This window comes from Panthera pardus, unplaced genomic scaffold (assembly GCF_024362965.1).
Source record: "Panthera pardus isolate Hobbes unplaced genomic scaffold, ASM2436296v1 HiC_scaffold_17, whole genome shotgun sequence".
Classification (NCBI taxonomy): Eukaryota; Metazoa; Chordata; class Mammalia; order Carnivora; family Felidae; genus Panthera; species Panthera pardus.
In genome coordinates, this window is record NW_026526732.1 from 88,992,886 (window position 1) to 89,012,698 (window position 19,813).

The 19,813-nt window shown below is 37.3% G+C and overlaps 1 protein-coding gene across 5 annotated transcripts in view; it reads right to left on the reverse strand.

The window, feature by feature from the left end:
- ADGRB3 (adhesion G protein-coupled receptor B3) overlaps window positions 1–19,813 on the reverse strand; it is a 721,030-nt gene that overhangs the window by 349,275 nt on the left and 351,942 nt on the right. For all 5 annotated transcript variants that reach the window (XM_053904766.1, XM_019417654.2, XM_019417653.2 and 2 more), the window contains one exon: window positions 11,997–12,191. In XM_053904766.1, coding sequence (XP_053760741.1) covers window positions 11,997–12,191 — 195 coding nt within the window. The remainder of the gene's footprint in view (window positions 1–11,996; window positions 12,192–19,813) is intronic.

Below are 19,813 nucleotides of genomic sequence, written 5' to 3' on the forward strand. Positions count from 1 at the left end.
CTATTTTGTTCACTCTTATGCCCCAGTGCACAGCATAAGCATAAAAAATGTTAATACTCAAATATTTCAAATTGGTTGACTGTGTGCCTACTGTGTATAAGACAATGGGCTAGGCATTGAAAGAATTAAAAAAAACAACAACATAAATGGTCCCTACCTAATTTTCTGCCTCCTTTCCATTTCATCACCCTCCTCTGTCATAAATCGATGCAAGGAGCATCCTCATCATGTCCAGGGAAGGAGATATGACACTTATTTTTACAGATAAAAAAACTGGTTATCTTGAATAAATATGGGATCAAACTCTTCCCATTTAAAATGCATACTGAAGTCATGGGACCATCATAAGCACAGATATATACTTTTTAGAAGTTGTGGGGCCTAATTAATGGAGAGGAAGCAGCTGTCGATATTTGACCCTGGTCCTCAGGTTTAAATTCAGCAACAACCAATGAAGAAGCCTGCCCTTCCAAAAATACATCTCACTCTTTGGTAAACAGAGCAAACCCTCCCTCCTGCTACAGCTGCTACTATCCCACCCCTGGAAGAATGCATTTGGTCATAAAAGTGCTGCTTTGTTCAGCAAAAGAACGGCATAAAGAGTTATAAAAATATAACCCAGGCAGCAAAGGACAGGGGGCTTTGGCAAGGAAGAAGATTAGGGAAAGGAACATCAGCAGGTAGCTTTTTTGAAGCCCAAAAGAGCAATCATGAAGATCTAAAGTAGATATGAGAAAGGAACAATGAGGGAAGACATGGAAAATACTTGAGAAACATGAATGCATCTACTTATTTTTTTATTGAACACCTACTATATGCCTGGCTGTGTTCTAAGTGCTGAGAATACCACAGTAAGCAAGGCATATGAAGGTTCCTACTCTCATGGAGCTTACACTGTAGTGGGTAGTGGAAGCCAATAAATAAATAAATAAACAAGATGATTTCAGGTGGTGATATAAAAATAAAATGGTTTATGGGAATAGAGAGTGCCTGGGCGGGGGAGGGGTGTGTGCATGTTTATGCAAGGCTGCTTTGGGTTGAATGTTCAGCAGGAAACAGCTTTCTAATGAGGTGACATTTAAGCAGAGAACAACAGAATGTTAAGAAGGAGGTCACCATGGGAAGACCTGAGGAAGAGAGTCCCAAGAAAAAATGGGAAGAGAAAGTACAGCTTCCCTGGGTAGAGGGGGCAGTCCAGGTAAGTTTTAATAAACAAAAAGCCATTACAAACTGTAGTAGTCTTAAACGGGGGGGGGGGTGTTGGGTGGGGTGTAGGAGGGAGAATATTAACACAGAATGGAAAAGATAGGCAAAAGGTCTGATAAAGTGGGACCCTGATTCCAGGCTCTAGTTATATGACATGAGTTTCACGAGAAATAAAAAAAAATGTGACTTTGGCTGCTGAGTGGAAAACAAAGTGCCGAAGAGTGAGAAGGAAAATAAGGAGGTCAAAGAGTAGTCTGTCTTGCTTATTGAGGCAGAGATGATGGTAGCTTGGGTTAGGGAAGCAATATTACATGGTGACAGATAGCACAAGAGGGAAAGTACAGTATCAAAGATCAGTCTTTGGCTCCCAGCTCAGGCAATTTAGAATGATGATGCAGTTAGCCACGCTAAATACCAAAGAAGAAATGGCAGTGTTGCAAAAGAAGACAGTCAGCTTCATTTTGTTCAGTTCGGGTATGAAGAGTCTATAATATATCTACGAGAAGAGGACCAGCAGGCTGTTTTAACTACAAGTTGGAAACTTAAAAGGTAAACATTTGTGAATCATTAGTCTTAGTTGAAAACTGGAGGCTTTTGGGAATAAAAAAAAAATAAGAAAAGATAACTAGGAATAGAGTGGAAGGGGAAGAAGTCAAGGTTAAAACACTGGTGACAGACTAGAAAGGAAGAGGAATTAAGTAAGAAGGATGAGAGATAAGGAGGTAGGAAGAGAAGCAAGAGTAAAAGATGACAGAATCAAATAAATTCAGAAAGAAGATACTCTACTGGGGAGATTAATCTAGAGAAGACAGATGAAACATTTAATAAGGGTAAAAACCCAAAGAGGGTTCAAGGTGTAGCACAGTACATCTCATGTATTTTTTCAGCCTCTATGCACGTAGCCAATGACATATGCATGTGGGATATACAAAACCATGAACACACCCAGATTATAGGTGAAGGCGTGGATAACGTGTCCAACTTCCTCTGATCTGGCTGTGACTCTACTTCTTAGTCTTCTATTCAAAAAAGCATACAGAAATGAAACTGAGTAACATCATTATACAAATAATCTTCAGTTTGTCATAATGTATTTTTTTAAAAAACTAAACAACCCTTAAAGAGAATATTAACTATTTTTTATAAAAGGTAAACAGACAAAATAACACAACTAATAAAATAACACAACTAAAGAGTCATGATACTGTGGTTTAAATCTTTTATCTAGAATATTTACCTAAGCAGCACATCAACTGGCCACTGGCAATGAGAAACTATCAAGGTTTCAGGAAGGCAGGAGATTCTAACCAGGATGCCCTCTGGTAGTTTCTGGGACCAAAATATATAGGGAATATGAGATAAGAAACTGAGCCACTGGAAAGCCAGGGGATGAACGGGGCACAAAAGGATTAGGGTGTCAAGGTCAACAGGTCAGTCGTGGGATCCACAGCAGTCTGGGTGACCTGACTTGGCAAGCTGTGATCAGAAGGTTCCTCCTGCCAGCAGAGCTGGACTCTCCCAGCATGACCACTGCAATCTGCCAGATCTAGAGGAATATAACAGCAGGTTCCTGAAGCAAATATCCCTTAATGTTCACGAGTTTCAGGGGGAAAAAAAGCCAAAATCTTAAAAAATGCCTTTGTTGTTATTTTTTTTTTTCTTCTTTAAGTCACAAATCTCACAGAAACTCTGACTCATTTTGAAAACTACATCAGAACATTGTTCCAGGAACACTGGCTGTCTTTCACACTAATCTCGTTGCTCTGTCATGATGTAAAACAGTTTGGCCTGTGGAGTTTCCGAATAGCTTGGATGGGCAATTTTTTACACAATGCTACCAGTCTTTCTGGGCCAAGTTTAGGATCAAGTGCTCTAGCAAGAGGTAGAAGGGAGGGGACGCTTTGAGGTGCAGTGGATGGGGGAGGCTAAGGGGAAAGAATCCATCTAAATTTCAGTGCTTTCAGGCATGAGATTGGCACTACTCTATGATCCTTGTTTAAAAAGGAAAGGTGAGGGGCTCCTGGGTGCCTCAGTTGGTTAAGCATATGACTCGTGGTTTCAGCTCAGGTCATGATCTTGCGGTTCCTGGGATGGAGCCCTGTATTGGGCTCTGTGCTGTCAGGTTCTCTCTCTCTTCTCTCTCTTCCTGTCTCTCTCTTTCTCTCTGCCACTACCCCCCACCAAATAAATAAATAACCTTTATAAATAGGAAAGGTGAAAAAGTTAGTGATACAAATATGATAAAATATGCTAAGTATTATTAACCAGCGGTAGTCTGGTAGAGCAGCCAAAATTATACAAATATAACTCTGTGGTGAAATCATCCTCAGATCCAGACAGGGGCTGCTTCTTAAGAAGCCCAAATTTGGGCAGGCCCGGCTGATACATCAAAGGACCAGTGTGTGTAAGATGCATGCACATATCCTGAGTTTATCCCTGGCAACTCTATAGGTGGCCGCCACAGTAGGTTCTGTCCCGGTGTAAGATCCTGGCACATGCCTCTGCTAAAGGGAAATTCTCAGAGTCTGTCAAGATTCCCCATTATGGGCTGATCATGTCCACCCCAGATCTGTATGTTGAAGCTCTAACCCCCGGCAGTGTCTCAGAATGTCTCTATATTTAGAGACAGAACATTTCAAGAGGTAATTAAGTTATAATGAGGCTGTTAGGGTGGACCTTAATCCAATCTGATGAAAGTCCTTATAAGAAGAGGAAATCAGGACACACAGAGATATTAGCCTGCACACACAGAGGAAAAGGCTCTGTGAGGTCACAGTGAGAAGGCAGCAATATGCAAGTTGAGGAGACAGGCCTCAGGAGAAACCAAACATGCCAACCGCTTGATCTTGGATTTCCAATCTACAAACTGTAAGAAAATAAAGTTCTATTACTTAAGTCCCCCAGTCTGTGGTATTTGTTATGGCAGCCCTAGCAAACTAATACGTTCCCCAATAATTTTTTAAAAGAAAAATCTTTGGTAATAAAAGGAATCACAATAGGAAAATGCCTATACCTTGTGCTAATGCAAATCTCAGTATTTTCTTAACTGCAAGGGAAATAATGAGAAATTCTGATGGGATAAAACTATTTATCAGATGTTTTATTGCATTTTTGAAACCCAACTGGAATCATTTATTTCATTACATGGCATTTACTAATTGGTAGGCAGTACTACATATACTCTGGAAACTTCTTTGCCCCCCTTCCTCTTCCCACCTGATTGTTGCACAGACTTTGCACTCTCCTGTGGAGATGGTGAGTTTCCCTCAGCCAGCAGCCACCTTCTAAAGTTTGTTCTTGGTGGGATTTAATCACGTTGACTTGTGAAGCAAGAGTTGTTGCTTAATATCTCACCCATTTAAGGAAATTATTTGGTGTTGAATTTCTTATTTTCACCTTTATAATAAGGGCAGGGTTTAAATACTACCTAGAAAGAGCTGTTAGTTCTACAGGGCTCCCTTTGCCACGCACCATAGGAAATCCTCTCAGGCTGTTAAGCATTGAAAATAGTAGCCGTTTATGACTTGGAGTGATTGTCAGCTGGCAGTTGAGGTCCTGTTCACAACTTGGTTCCCACTGAGCTAGAAATCCTGGTTATTGATGAAAGCCACTTTCTACATCCACCTGCTCTCTATCTTTCAAATGGCCTTGCAATGTCGACTTTAAGGATTAATGCTTCTTTTCTGACTCCTATTTTCCTTGACACATTCTCTGCCCTTCTCCTCTGTGATAAGTGATTAAAAAGTACCCATACTTCCTAGGTGGTGCCACGAGAAACATCTGACCTTCCTTTCTTTGCAAGAGAGAGACCAAAGTACACAGGTGTACTGGCAACCCATACCTGTGATCCAGAGATACTTCAGGTTTTTGCTCCATCAGAATTTCACCTTCTCAGATAATAAAGGTAGCTACATTCCTTGAGCTTTTACTATGTGCCATGTACTATGTAAATTTTACATATATAATTTAACTATGAGGTAGGTGATATTACCCCATATGATGGAAGAGAAAATTAAGTCATAGAGAGGTCAAATAACTTGTCTAGCATCCTATAGCTTGTAAGTGTCATAGCTGTCACCTGAGGTCCAGGATTCTGCCTCCAGGGCAGGCACTCTTAATCATCACACTCTAATGCCTTCCCTAATTCCCCTACTTATGTTCAAGGAAACTATTAATATTTATGATTGCACAGAGTTCTTTGAGCAAAGGATTTCAAGGCACAGAGTTCTTTGAGCAAAGGATTTCACTAAAGGATTTTAGCCTTGAATGCTAAAGCTGTGTCATGATTTCAACCCTAAGAGTCCTTGCTGGATATTATTTAGTCAAAAGAATTTGATTATTTGCACAGATGAGGCTTATCAGTACATGATAGTATTATATTATCATAGTAATAGTTGCTTCCACATTTATCAATCTAGTCTTTTGTATGCAAAAGGTAAAAGTGTCTCACACTGAAACCATGGGAGAAGCAATGCCCAAGATCTCACTGGGTGACCTGCCACTGTTGATGGGCAGCATGAAGCAGGTCCACAGTGTAGCATACATGTTTGCTCATCAAGAGTTTTAGAAGAGAAGATGTTTGACTAATCTGAAATCACTAACTCTACTTTCCATTTAATTCCTTGGTCACGTAACTCTGAAAATTGTATTTAGAATATGGTTTGCATTTAACAAAGAGACTGGAAGCTGAGGTTTGAGCTCTCTGTTTCATCTCAATGTTTGGGAAATACATTTCTGAAGCCTAGGAGATGTGTTAGATAAACAAGTGACTTTCAGACATTAAGTGGTGACCTGATAGAGGGTTGTGACCAACTTTTCATAACAAAAAAGAAAAAAGAACAGAAAATTCCTGAGTGCATCACACACACTATAGGTAAATATTATTTTGTAAAACTCCGGCTTTCAATTATATATGGAAATGAACTGTGTATCCTACGGTGGGTCACAGTCAAAAGAATTTGCAAAACACTGATTTAGATCAACAGAAGTTTTGTTAGGAAACAGATGCCTGGATAGAGATCAGTCCATGCTTTCAGTGAGTTTGAAGGACACAACACATGATGAGTTTTTGTGGATGCCTCCATTCTTTCCAACATTTTCCTTCTTTATTCCCCAAATATAAATTATCTCAAGGGCCTCCCTTTCTTTCCATTAAAAGATTACTCATCCTTTTCTGACCCACTGTCATTAAAGCACGTTTTCTTCTTTCCTCACCTCTAGATCACTGCTGTAGCCTCTCCATGGGGTTCTTTCCCCCAATCTTCCTCTGTTCACTAATTTACCTTATCTACCTCTGCCAGATCATCTTTCCAAAAATATCACTTATAAAGAATCAAGTCCAAACCCTTCTCTGGCCTTGACTCTTCTGTCCTTATGATCTGCATTTTCCAACATACAACCTGTTTTCTAGAAACCTTGATCTTTTGAACGTGCCACACTCATGCCGTTTCTATGCCTTTGTTTACACAGTTTGATGACTGTCTCTGTGCTAAGCTTATTTCTCCAATTCTATTTCAAGTCCTAAATCTCCCACAAATTATCTTCTTACTGCTGCACTCCAGATCTCTATGTTTCTAGAACTTCTAGAAATGAAACATACTATACTTACATCTCTCTTCTTCATCACTATAGGCTACTCTCATTCATAAGGTTTTTTTTTCCCCATTCCATGATATTGTAAGTGGCTTGAGAACAAGAACATCTTTTACTTTTATATTAAGAGTTATAATACTAGAAATAATGGAATTATGGAGTACCTATGTAATCTGCCAGAAAATTTACAAATATTTTTTGCACGGATTATTATGTATTTAACCTGTATTATTGATAAGCTTCACAACAACCCTGGAAAACAGTTACTGTCAATCTTCTTTTTTCATGGATTCCATATTTGCAAATCAACTACTTGCTAAAATTTATTCGTAACCCCAAAATCAAAACTCATAGTTCTTTTATGGTCATTCACAGACATGTACAGAGTGGGAAAAATTTGGGTCACCCAATGCACATGTAACCAGCTGAGGTCAAACATAGCAATGCTCTGACTTTTTGTTTCAGTCCATATACTATAAACAAGTTCCTTTTTATGGCCAATTTAATGCCCGGGTTGGTTTTGTTTGTTTCATTGTTTTTAATGCTTTTTGTTGGCGATTTCATGGTTTGAAATGTTCCCCAGCACAGTGCTGAAGGACTATCTAGTATTCCTAAACTCAAGAAGACCATCATGTGTTTTAGAGAGAAAATGTATGTATTAGGAAAACTTTTTCTGGCACGAGTTACAGTTTCTTAGCTGTGAGTTCAATGTTAATGGTTAATAATTAAAAATTATGTCTTTTAGGGTGTCTGGGCGGTTCAGTTAAGCATTTGACTTTGGCTCAGGTCATCATGAGCTTGGCAGTTCAGGAGTTTGAGCCCCATATTGGGCTCTCTGCTGTCAGCTCAGAGCCTGCTTCAGATCCTCCTCTGTCCCCCCACCTCTACCTCTCCCCCTCTCTCTCTGTTTCTCTCTATCTCCCTCTCTCTCAAAAATAAACAAGCATTTAAAAAATGATGTCTTTTAACAGTAACACACATAAAACAAGGTCACGCATTAACTGGTTGGTGAAAATGGTATAAACAGATTCTCAAAGGAATTTCATCCTGTATTTTCCATAGGAGTAAATCGTTCATTATTCATTAATTCAGTGTTTTCTGCAACTTTACATAACTGCCATGAATAATGAGATTAGACCATACTACTATTTCTTCTTTATTTCTTATTTTGATATGAATAAATGAGGTAGAGAAATATTAAGTTATGTGTTTGAAGACACCAAGATAGTTATTAGACAAGCTGGAATTTTAACTTGTATATGACTGATTTAATTCTGCCAAGCCTTAAAGTTCCAGTGTGTGCATTGCAAACTCAATCCTCTACTGATAGAATGAGACTCACTACAAATTTTCCCAGGGGCTAAAAAATAAGTTAATGGACATGCTTTCCACTCTTTTTCTTTCTCTCTCTAAATTGGATGTTCTGAGTTGTATGCGTGTGTGTGTCTGTGTGTGTGTGTGTCTGTGTGTGTGAACAATGTAAATTTCCCTAATATTATTATGTTATTTCCTTATTAATTCCTTCAACAAATATTGGAACCTCTACTATGCTTCCAGACATAATAGTCTTTCAACAAGCTTAAACTCCACTGCTGAAAAAAAGCACTGGAAACAAATAAATAGAATATTATGAGAGCTGTTACAATGTTATGTGAGAGATATACTATAAGCAGAGATATGTACAAGGTTTCAAGAAGCCAAACAATTAGGAAAAATTTGAATTATGCTTGGGATTTGATGAGAAGACTTTTGAGTAGAAGGGAGTTTTGAGCTGGATCTGGAAGAAACTTGAATCAGAATTGGAAGCAGGAAGGATAAACTACATAGAGGATGAACATAGTGAGACAGAGATATGGCAAAGCACCAGGGTTCGGAAAAGAACGTCTGGAGGGAAAAGACTTTTGGAATATCTTTTTCTACCAGTGTCCAAAAATAAAACTACTACCATGCTTTATAATTCCAAAACATACAAACATACTTTGCTGTTTCCCCAACTCTAACAGGTTGTAGCTACTCTATCTCATGCTCATCAATGCATCAAATCAATCTTGTGGTGAATCCAGCATTACTAGGCATTTTAACTAAAATGTCTTGCTCATAACTACATTGAAAAGAATGTATTTTCTTTAAATAGTTTTGGTTAATCTTTCTTTGGTCTTTGCTCACTTCCCAGTTTAAAAAAAGATCAGAAAAAACATGTATTACCTATGTAAGTACTAATTTCATTGTTAAGATTCTATGTGAAATCTTGTTTGAGGAGGGGGGTGTTCTGGAGCTCAGCTGAGATCCAAAGATGGATCAGGAAAATGTATTTTTCAAGATTTAGTAGTGAGTAGTGAGTTCTAATAATATTAGATATAAAGAGATGCAGGAGAGAAAGTGCTATGAGAATTCAGAGGCCCAGAGTACCAAAAAATTACTTTAGATAACTGGGACAGACCTATCCAGTCTGAAAGCCCAGAAGAGGCAAAGATCAAGGGCTAAGAACATACAGTGCATTAAAGAAGCGGGAAGTGGTTCATTTGGCACACGTCTGTGAAGAGGAAGAGTAAACCATGCATTTGGCTATAAACGTAGGTAACTAACATACTGTGGATTGTACAGGAAGACAACATAAAGACTTTGGGTTGTCATTCAGGAGGCCTTTGAGGTCTGATGAAAGTTTCTGATCTAAGGAGTGACATAATCAGAGCTGTCTTAGGATAACCAATAGGACTGTTACATACAAGATGAACAGAGATGTAGTTAAAGATCTGAGGGAGAATGAAAGGAAAAACACCATGGAAATAACACAGGCTGAGATAATTAATGGCTAAATTAGGATAACAGAAGTGGGAAAAGAGAGGAAGGAATGGTTAGAAGAGACACTGTGTAGGCACACCTATAAAAAAGGAAAAGAAGGAAAAGTCAAGATAACATTTCATTTCCAGTGTAAAGACTGCTAAGTCTACAAAGAAAAGTAGAATATGCAAGAACACTTGCAATTCAAGATAAGTTTAGTTTTGCCATATTAATCTGAGGTGCACCCATTCAGAAATGCCCAGAGCCCTTGGAAACAGAAGGGCTGTTTCAGAGACTGAAGTTTAAAGTAAGGTACAGGTGATGTTGAATAAGGCTATAAACCAGAGATTATAATCAAACAAAGACAATAAGTATGTATAAAGGATTTCTACAAAATGGTGAAAAGTAGAATAAAAGAGGTGCAAAGCTGTCTGAGATTTCAGAAAAGAGAAAGATCATTTTCAGATGGAGTTTGTGGCTTGAGGGTGTGGCATGCAGAAAGACTTGCTAGATCTGGGCTAGGATTTTGGCAGACAGAGATGGAAGAAGAAAGAATTCCAGAAGAGGAGGGCATTCCAGGGGTCTGAAAAGACACAAGTAAAGACAATGAAATAGAAAAATGCAGTTCCTGTTTGTGAAGGGATGACTAGGACACCAATGTGCTGAGAATTTTGTGTAATGTCGAGGATTAATGAGAGCGTGGGATGGAAATGGAGGGACTTATTTCTGGCTATGCCAAAATGACAACAAAATAATCAGCCAAACTGCTCTATTTAAGTCAAGCCAGCTAATGTCCATGACTAAGCTTCTGGTTAAACTCATTGTTCATTGAGTCAATGCAGTCTAATGAGTAGCTCAATCAAAATATGCTCCCAATATAACCTGGTAATCTTAATTCCTTCAGTTTCAGCATCTAAAAAAATCTTAAAGCCCTATACTCTTTGAAGGTTAAAGGAGGCCCTAGAGATTATTTGGTTCAGCATTTGCCTGATGTTTCAATTATGAACATAAGTGTCTGAAGTTTTTTGAAATTACAACTTCTATTTTGCGTCAAGGTCTTCAGACATTTTTTAATGTAAACTCTAATGGATAGAAGTATTTCAGAACTACAGGGAAAAGATCTACTTGGCTTACTTTATTAATTTTGTAAAATTGGAAAACTGTTTCATTCTTTATTAAAAAAGAAGTGCTTGAAATGCTCAAATGATGGACGGTAATCTTCCATCCCACATATTTTTACAATTAAAACTGTATTCCTGGACGGTGGTGATATAATATAAAACGAAGCACCAATAATTCTCGTGGCAGTTACTTTCAGCAATATATGCATATAATTTAAGTAAAACATGTACCTCTATACAAATCAGGGCATCAATATCATTTATAACGATTCCATGATTTCAAAAACTCTTCTTTTCCTCTTTCCCTAAATAGCTGATTAAAACAAAACAAAGCAAAACAAAACCAACCAACAAACAACAAAAAACACACTCTGCATTCCCCAAGTGAAATGCAAATAAAACTCCCAAATGAAGAGTAGGCTGAAAGAAAACTACCTAATCCGGGAGTTTTGCCAAACTTTTCTTTTAATGAACTTTATGCGGAGATACAGGAAGAACATTATGCTGGAAACGCAGAAATCAACTCAGCATTCTTGGCAGGAGTATATTTTAGCCTATAGCACAAAAAGAGTTAATCTGAAATGCAAACAGGAGCTGCATTAAATGTGCTTTGTTTGCCATTCAACGAGCTTTGTTTTAATGGCAAAGGCAGTACTGAAATTGGGTGAGTACTTAAACTTTATTATGGAAATAAACGATGTTGCTCTAGAAGTCTTCCATGACAAGAAAAACATGCTGTGAGGAGTTATTGAATTTTTTATTTTCCTATCCAGAACAATTCTCTGTTTGCTTCAGATTTTCAGGCCATGGTTCCACAAAATTAAATATGGCCTTCCCCTTCTAATAGCAAAATCCCAAACAAAACTTAAACTGTGTCTTCTTTGCATGTTATAGTTAATGTGCTTTCATTACGCTTAATGTATTTTTAATAGTCTCCTATGGCAAGATGGTGATATTAAATGTGGGAATAAAATATCCATGATACAACCTTGGATTTGCTATAGTGCCTTTTATCTTAGGGCTCAAACCACTTTACACACATTCTCATTCAGTATCTCCTTGAGGTGTATTATGTGCATTTTATGGTTGAGGACACTGAGGTATACAATGGCTAAGGGAATTGAGGTCATTTCCAGAGCTCACACTAAGCACAAACTGAATATGTCTCCTGCAGCAGTGAGCACTCTCTCCCTGCAGGCCAGAATGTCCCCAAAGTAGCTGCAGCACTGGCTTCTCAGGGCCAAAACCTGAGACCATCTTCACTAGTCTTTTCCTTCAGGGGATTGTCTCTCTTACCTGGACTCCATCAGATGCAGGGATGTAACTTGCCCTTTTAAATGTGTCTGTCACATTTCTGAGAATTTCCACAGACATCAGAAGATCGCCTGCATAGAAATTTTTCCTCTGAGTTAAATCCAACAGTGTCTTGGTCACCTGGGACATTCCATCACCTGCCAGCATTCTTTGCCCCTTAGCAAGGTGTTCTTTGATCTGTGATGGTCAAAAGAACAGAATGAACATCAGAATCTTCATTACTATTAATTTACGTATTTTCACCAGACAAATTTATTTAAAACTGCAGAGTCAACTTTAAAATAGCATTGCAATAGTTGGGAGGATTTCAACACTGTAAATTTTGTGTATCCCACACTCAGATGGATAAGTATCTGGCATGAAAAAACCTGACAAATGTATACACTTTGGCAGGCGTGACAGACTTGCCTTTTCTAGTACTCAGAACACACATTAGAATGCATTGGGGAAAGTCTGTATTAATTTGAGTTTTTAACAGAAGTAAAAATAAAAGATACTTTTGCATGTGATAAACAAGTGAGATAGTTCAGCAAGGTGTGATCAAAGACAGGAGATCATAAACATTTCAAAACATCCATTTTTCAAACTTCCAGGTAAGATGGTGAAGTAGGTAGGCCCTAAGTTCACCTCGTCATTTGGATACAACTAGCTAACACCCACATCAGTGTAAACAACCCAGAAAATGACCCAAACACTGGCAGAACAAACTTTCCACAGCTAAATGTAGAGAAGAGGCTACATCAAAGAGGATGGGAAAGATCGAGACACAGGACTGTACATGGGAGGAAAGGAGCTGCAGTTGAAGAAGAGGGAGAGGAGACTGTCATACCAGGGAGCATGCACAGGGAAGATAAATCCCCATAACATTTGGCTTTGAAAACCAGAAGGCCAAATATTGAATTTCGTGAGTTCTTACAATCAGCAGTGCTTAAAACTTGGAACTGTAAATAAGTAGGAGAGCCAGGAGAGTGAGAGGAAACTGAATTCCTTCCCTTAAAGAGACAACACAACAAACAGCCCCACAGAGATACAGCAGAGAAGCAGCAGTCTGAAAAACACCTGGGGTTTACGGGAGGAAAATTTGTATACTAATCTCAGAGCTTGTGCTGGAGGGGTAGAGATAATTGGTAGACTTCTCCAGGAACAAAGAGCTGGAATGCTCCATTTCCCTCCCATGCCTTCCAGCATAAGTATACAGCCACCTTTAGGAAACAGCTCCAGGCCAACAACACTCACTGCCCAACTTGCTAACAGTACACCATGTCAATGCATTCTCTTGCAGACACTCTACCTCTAGCCAGGACTCCAGTCCAGCTCTCCTCCCATAGCAGAACCACACAAACCTTCCTGAGACCAGGCATTCCACCTGTGCACTTCTGCACATGTACCCCCTCGAACCCAGCCTGCCTTGGTCCCCAGCAGCTGTAGGTTCCCTCCCATTTGAACCTTGCTGGCACCACATGCCTCCTCCTACATTCTCCTTTATTTTGGTACTACTGCATCTCTGGCAAATGCCTGGCCTGAATCAACTTAAGCCCAAGGCAGTCCCAGAGTGGCCAACTAACAACACAGGGATCAAACCCTGCCCACAACAGGCAAGAGAGCCATTACAGACTATGGGACTGAGGCAAAAGTGGCTCAACTACAACAGTAGGATGCACACAACACACATAGGAGATACACCTGAAGCACCAAGTTCTGGTGAACAGGGGACCTTGTAATATGTCCTCTTCTACATAGGCCACTACTTTCAAAGAACAGAAGTAGTTAACTTTCCCAGTACATAGAAACAGACACAGAGAGTTAGAGAAAATGAAGAGATAGAGAAATATGTCTCAAAAGAAATAACAGGACAGAATCATAGCAAGAGACCTAAATGAAATGGAGATAAGTAATATGCTGATAGACAATTTAAAGTAATGGTCATAAAGTTACTCATGGGACTTGAGAAAAGAGTGGAGAATCTCATTGAGATCCTTAACAAAGAAACAGAAAACATAAAAAAGAACCAATCAGAGATGAAGAACTCAGTAATGAAATAAAAAATACAAAAGATGGAATAAATAGTAGACTAGAGGAAGCAGAAGAATGGATTAGTGACCTGGAGGAGAAAGACTGAATAGGAAAGAGATAAAAAATGAAAATAAACTTAGGGAACTCAGTCACATCATCAAGCATAATAACATTCACATTATAGGGATCCCAGAAGGAAAACAGAGAGAAAATGGAGGCAGAATATTTATTTGAAAAAATAATAGCTGAAAACTTCCCAAATCTGGGGAAGGTAACCAAAATCTAGATCCACGGGGTACAGAGACTCTCCAACAAAATCAACCCATGGAGGTCCACACCAAGACACATAGTAATTAAAATGGCAAAAAGTAGTGATAAAGAGAGAATTTTAAAAGCAGCAAGAGAAACGAAAAGTTACATACAAGGGAAACAACATAAGGTTATACGCTGACTTTTCAGCAGAAAGTTTGTAGGCCAGAAGGGAATGCATGATATACCAAGGTGCTGAAGAAAAAAACCCCAAAAAACAAACAAAACAAAACAAAACAGCAGCCAAGAATATGCCATCCATCAAACCTGTCAATCAGAATAGAAGGAGAGATAAAAAGTTTTCCAGACAAACAGAAGTTAAAAGTATTCATGACCATGCAACCAAAACAACATGAAATGTTAAAGGGGACTTTGAGTGGAAATAAAAGACCATAAGGAGCAGTAAGAAAAGTAGGAAATATAAAAGCAGCCAAAATAAATATATCTATAAAAATAACTCAAGGGATTCACAAAATAAAAGGATGTAAAGTATGACATCATGCACATAAAACAGAGGAAGAGGAGTAAAGAATTAGTTCAAATTTAAGTTAACTTAAGTTCACTTAACAGAAACTGCTATATGTAGAAGATGCTATATACAAACCTAATGGTAACCACAAATCAAAAACCAGTAATAAATATGTAAAAAAGAAAGGAATCCAAGTATATCGCTAGAGAAAGCTATCTAACTCTAAGAGAAAGGAGCTAGAGAGAACAGAAAAGAACTACATAAACAACTATAAAACAAGTAACAAAATGGCAATAAGTACACACCTGTCAATAATCACTTTGAATGAAAATGGACTAAATGCTCCAATCAAAAGACATAGGGTGATGGAATGGATAAAAAAAAGCAAGGTCCATATATATGCTTCCAATAAGAGGCTAATTTCAGACATAAAGACACATGCAGATTGAATGTGAAACAATGGAAAAACATTTTTTATGCAAACAGCATTGAAAAGAAAGCCAGGGTAGCAATATTTATGTCAGAGAAAATAGACTTTAAACAAAGACTGTAACAAGAGACAAAGAAGAACACTATATAATGATAAAGGGGATAGTTCAACAAGAATATATATATAATAATTGTAAATATTGTACTCCACATAGAAGCACCAAAATACATAAAGCAGCTAAAAACATATAAAGGAAATAATTGATAATAATACAATAAAAGTAGGGGACTTTAATATCCTCTTGCATCAATGGACAGATTATCCAAGCAGAAAATCAACAAGGAAACAGTGGCTTGTAATGCTACACTGGACCTGATTGACCTAACAGATATATTTAGAATATATCTGTTATATGGTCCAAAATCAGTTCTAGGAGGAAAGTTTAAAGCAATACAGGCCTCAAGAAGCAAGAAAAAAGCTCAATTAAACAATCTAACTTTACACCTAATGAATCTTCAAATAAAAAAAGAACAAACAAAACCCCAAACCAGAAGAAAGAAGGAAATAATAAAGATTAGAGTGGAAATAAACAAACTAGAAACTTAAAAAGGGAAAAAAATAGAACAAATCAATGAAACTAGGAGCTTGTTCTTGGAAAGATCAACAAAATTGATAAACTTTTCAGCATACTCATTAAAAAAAAAGAGAGAACTTAATAAAATCAGAAATGAAAAAGGAGAAATAAAAACTGACATCATAGAAACACAAAGGATTATAAGAGAATATTACAGAAATTATATGTCAACAAATCAGACAACCTAGAAGAAATAGATAAATTCATAGAAACATATAAACTCCTAAAACTGAATCAAGAAGAAATAGAAAATTTGAACAGAGCAATTACCAGCAATGCAACTCAAACACAAGTTCTGAACCAGATGACTTTACAGGTGAATGCTATCAAATATTTAAAGAAGAGTTAATACCTATTGTTTTCAAACTATTCCAAAACAATGGAAGAGGTAGGAAAGCTTCCAAATTCATTCTATGAGGCTGGAATTAGTCTAATACTGAAACCAAATAAAGACACCGCAAAAAAAGAGAACTATGGGTCATTATCTCTGATGGACATAGATGCAAAAATTCTCAACAAAACATTAACTGGCCAAATACAACAATACATTAAAAAGAATAATTCAAGTGGTTCAAGTGGGATCAAGTGGGATTTAGTCCAGGGATGCACACGTGGCTCAGTATTCACAAATCAATCAACATCACATTGATTGATATTGATAAATCACATCAATAAAATAAAGGAAAAAAAAAGTATGATCATCTCAATGGATGCAGAAATAGCTTTTAACAAAGTACAACATTCATTCATGATAAAAACCCACAACTACGTATGTTTAAGGGGACATACCTCAAAATAATAAAGGCCATACATGAGAAACCCACAGCTAACACCATACTTAATGGTAAATAATTTAGAGCTTTTCCTCTAAGGTTAGGAACAAGACAAGGATATCCACTCTCACCACTTTTATTCAACATAATACTGGAAGTCCTAATCACAGCAATCAGACAAGAAAAAAGAAATAAAAGGCATACAAATTGGTAAGAAAGAGGTAAAACTTTCACTGTTTGCAGATGACATGATACTACATATAGAAAACCCTAAACACTCCAACAAAAACTACTAGAACTGAATTCAGTGAGGTCATAGGATACATAATGAATATACAGAAATGCACTACATTTCTATACACTAATAATGAAGGGGCAGAAAGAGAACCTAAGAAACAATCCCATTTACAATTGCACCAAAAATGATAAAATACCTAGGAATAAACTTCACCAAGGAGGTAAAAAAACCTATCCTCTGAAAACTATAAAACAAATGGAAAGATATTCCATACTCACGGACTGGAAGAACCAATATTGTTAAAATGTCTATATTACCCAAGCAATCTACACATTTAATACAATCCCTATCAACATACCAACATGATTTTTTTCAGAGACTAGAACAAATAATCCTAAACTTTTTATGTAACCACAAACAGCCAAAGCAATCTTGAAACAGAAGAACAAAATCGGAGGTATCACGTTCCCAGATTTCAAGATACAGTACAAAGCTTTAGTAATCAAAACAGTATGGTACTGGAACAAAAACAGACACATAGATCAATGGAACAGAATAGAGAGCCCAGAATAAACCCATGACTACTCTTTGACAAAAGAGGCAAGAATATGCAATGAGGAAAAGACAGCCTCTTCAAAAATGGTGCTGGGAAAACTGGACAGCTACATGCAAAAGAATGAAATGGGGATATTTTCTTATACCATACACAAAAATAAACTCAAAATGCATTAAAGACCTAAATGTGATACCTGAAACCATAAAGATCATAGAAGAGTTCAAAGGCAGGAATTTCTCTGACATCAGATGTAGCAACTTTTTTCTACATATGTTTCTTGAAGCAAGGGAAACAAAAGCAAAAATAAACTATTGGGACTATACCAAAAAACAAACAAACAAACAAACAAACAACCCCCAACAACTTCTGCACAGCAAAGGAAACAAACTAATAATGTACTAATTAATACTAATGAATATACAATCTAGTGAATGGGAGAAGATATTTGCAAATGACATATCTGATAAAGGATGAAAGAATTTAAGCAACTAAACAACAAAAAAACCACTAACAACCCAATTAAAAATGGGCTGAAGGCATGAGCAGACATTCAAGACTTACATATATATGGCCAACATACCATGAAAAGATACCAACATCACTAATCATCAGGGAAATGCAAATCAAAACCACAATGAGATATCACCTCACGCTGTCAGAATGGCTAAAATCAAAAATACAAGAAACAAGTACCGGTGAGGATGTGGAGAAAGAAGAACACTGGTGCACTGTTGGTGGAAATGCAAACTGCTGCAGCCACTGTGGACAATAGTGTGGAGTGTGCTCAAAAAAATTAAAATAGAAATACCCTATGATCAGTAGTTCCACTACTGGGGATTTACCCAAAGAATATGAAAACACTATTATTCAAAAAGATATATGCATCTCTATGTTTATTGCAACATTATTTTCAATAGCCAAATTATGGAAGCATCCCACGTCCACTGATAGATGAACAGATCAAGAGGATGTGGTATATTTATACAATGGACTATTAGTCAGTCATAAAGAATGAAATCTTGCCATTAGCAACAACCTGGATGGATCTAGAGAGTATAATGCTGAATGAAATAATGCTAAATGAAACTAAAAAAAGTTTCAATGAGGACATTTTAGCTTAAGAAGTTGTCTCTAAACTTTAGAGATGTTCAGTGACATGGATGGAAGCTAGATTACTTTAGCTTTATTTTTAAAATAAATAAACAGGGCCATCTGGGTGGCTCAGTCAGTTAAGGGTCCAACTCTTGATATCAGCTCAGGCCATGATGTCACAGTTTGTGGGAATGAGCCCCACATCAGCCTCTGTGCTGACAGTGCTGATCCTGCTTGGGATTCTTTTTCCTTCCCTCTCTCTCTCTACCCCTCCCCTGCTTGCACTCTCTCTCTCCCCTTCAGAATAAAAATCTAAATAAATAGATAGATAATAATAAAACAACCAAAAAAAAAAATCTCTCAGCTGGATCTTCAGCAGCAGAATGAACTAGTAAGAGGCAAGGCTTAAACTGATGGCTAGGGAAATATGCCACCAATTTTCATATTTGTTTATCTCACAGTTCAAGGGAAGAATAGCATCTTACAATGTCAAAAAATGGCAAAGTAAGAAAGGGTAAAGAGATAGCAATGATCTATTATACTTTTACTTGTTTATAAAAAGGTCAATCTTTATCATCCTATTGCTACATTTGTGATAAAATTGAATTATCAAAAGGGTATGAAATAATAAAGAACACACCAGAAAGTATTGAAATAGAAAGGTTAATACATAATAACTATAATTATCAATTTCCCATTAAGATATATGCCAACAAATCTTTTAAAGTATGCAATCAATCTGAACTAATCCAAAAGTTATGAATTTTCTAAAAAAAAGTATGTAACAAATCATCTTGACACTTCAGAACCTTTTCTTTAGGCTCTAAAACTTTGTCTAAAAGTATTTTGATAAAATAAATATCTCCAGAGACATACTCTACGCTGTGTTATGCTAAAAAACATATTTAGGCATTTTATTTCTTCCTCTTTTAATCTTTCATTACTCTCCCCATCTTCCCTCAGTGGCAGCCATCAACCAATGATCTAGCCCTTGCATACCTCTTAAATCTCCAAGTGCCTTGCTGTGGAGTGACATTAACATATTTAACCATGGTACAGACACAGCGTGGGCCACTGACCCTCAGAGGAGAAGGCAGCTGGCTTGTCAAGAAGATGTGTACCACCAGGTTGAACTCCAGTCCTGTCATTGATAACTATTTGCAATTTTCTGTTCAGGTCATGTGTTTCATACTTCCTATTTTTGGAATGGATATTCCACTCTCCTCCCTTACACTAACCTATGTTTATACACCACTAAGATTTATTCCTGGCTCTTCTAAATTTC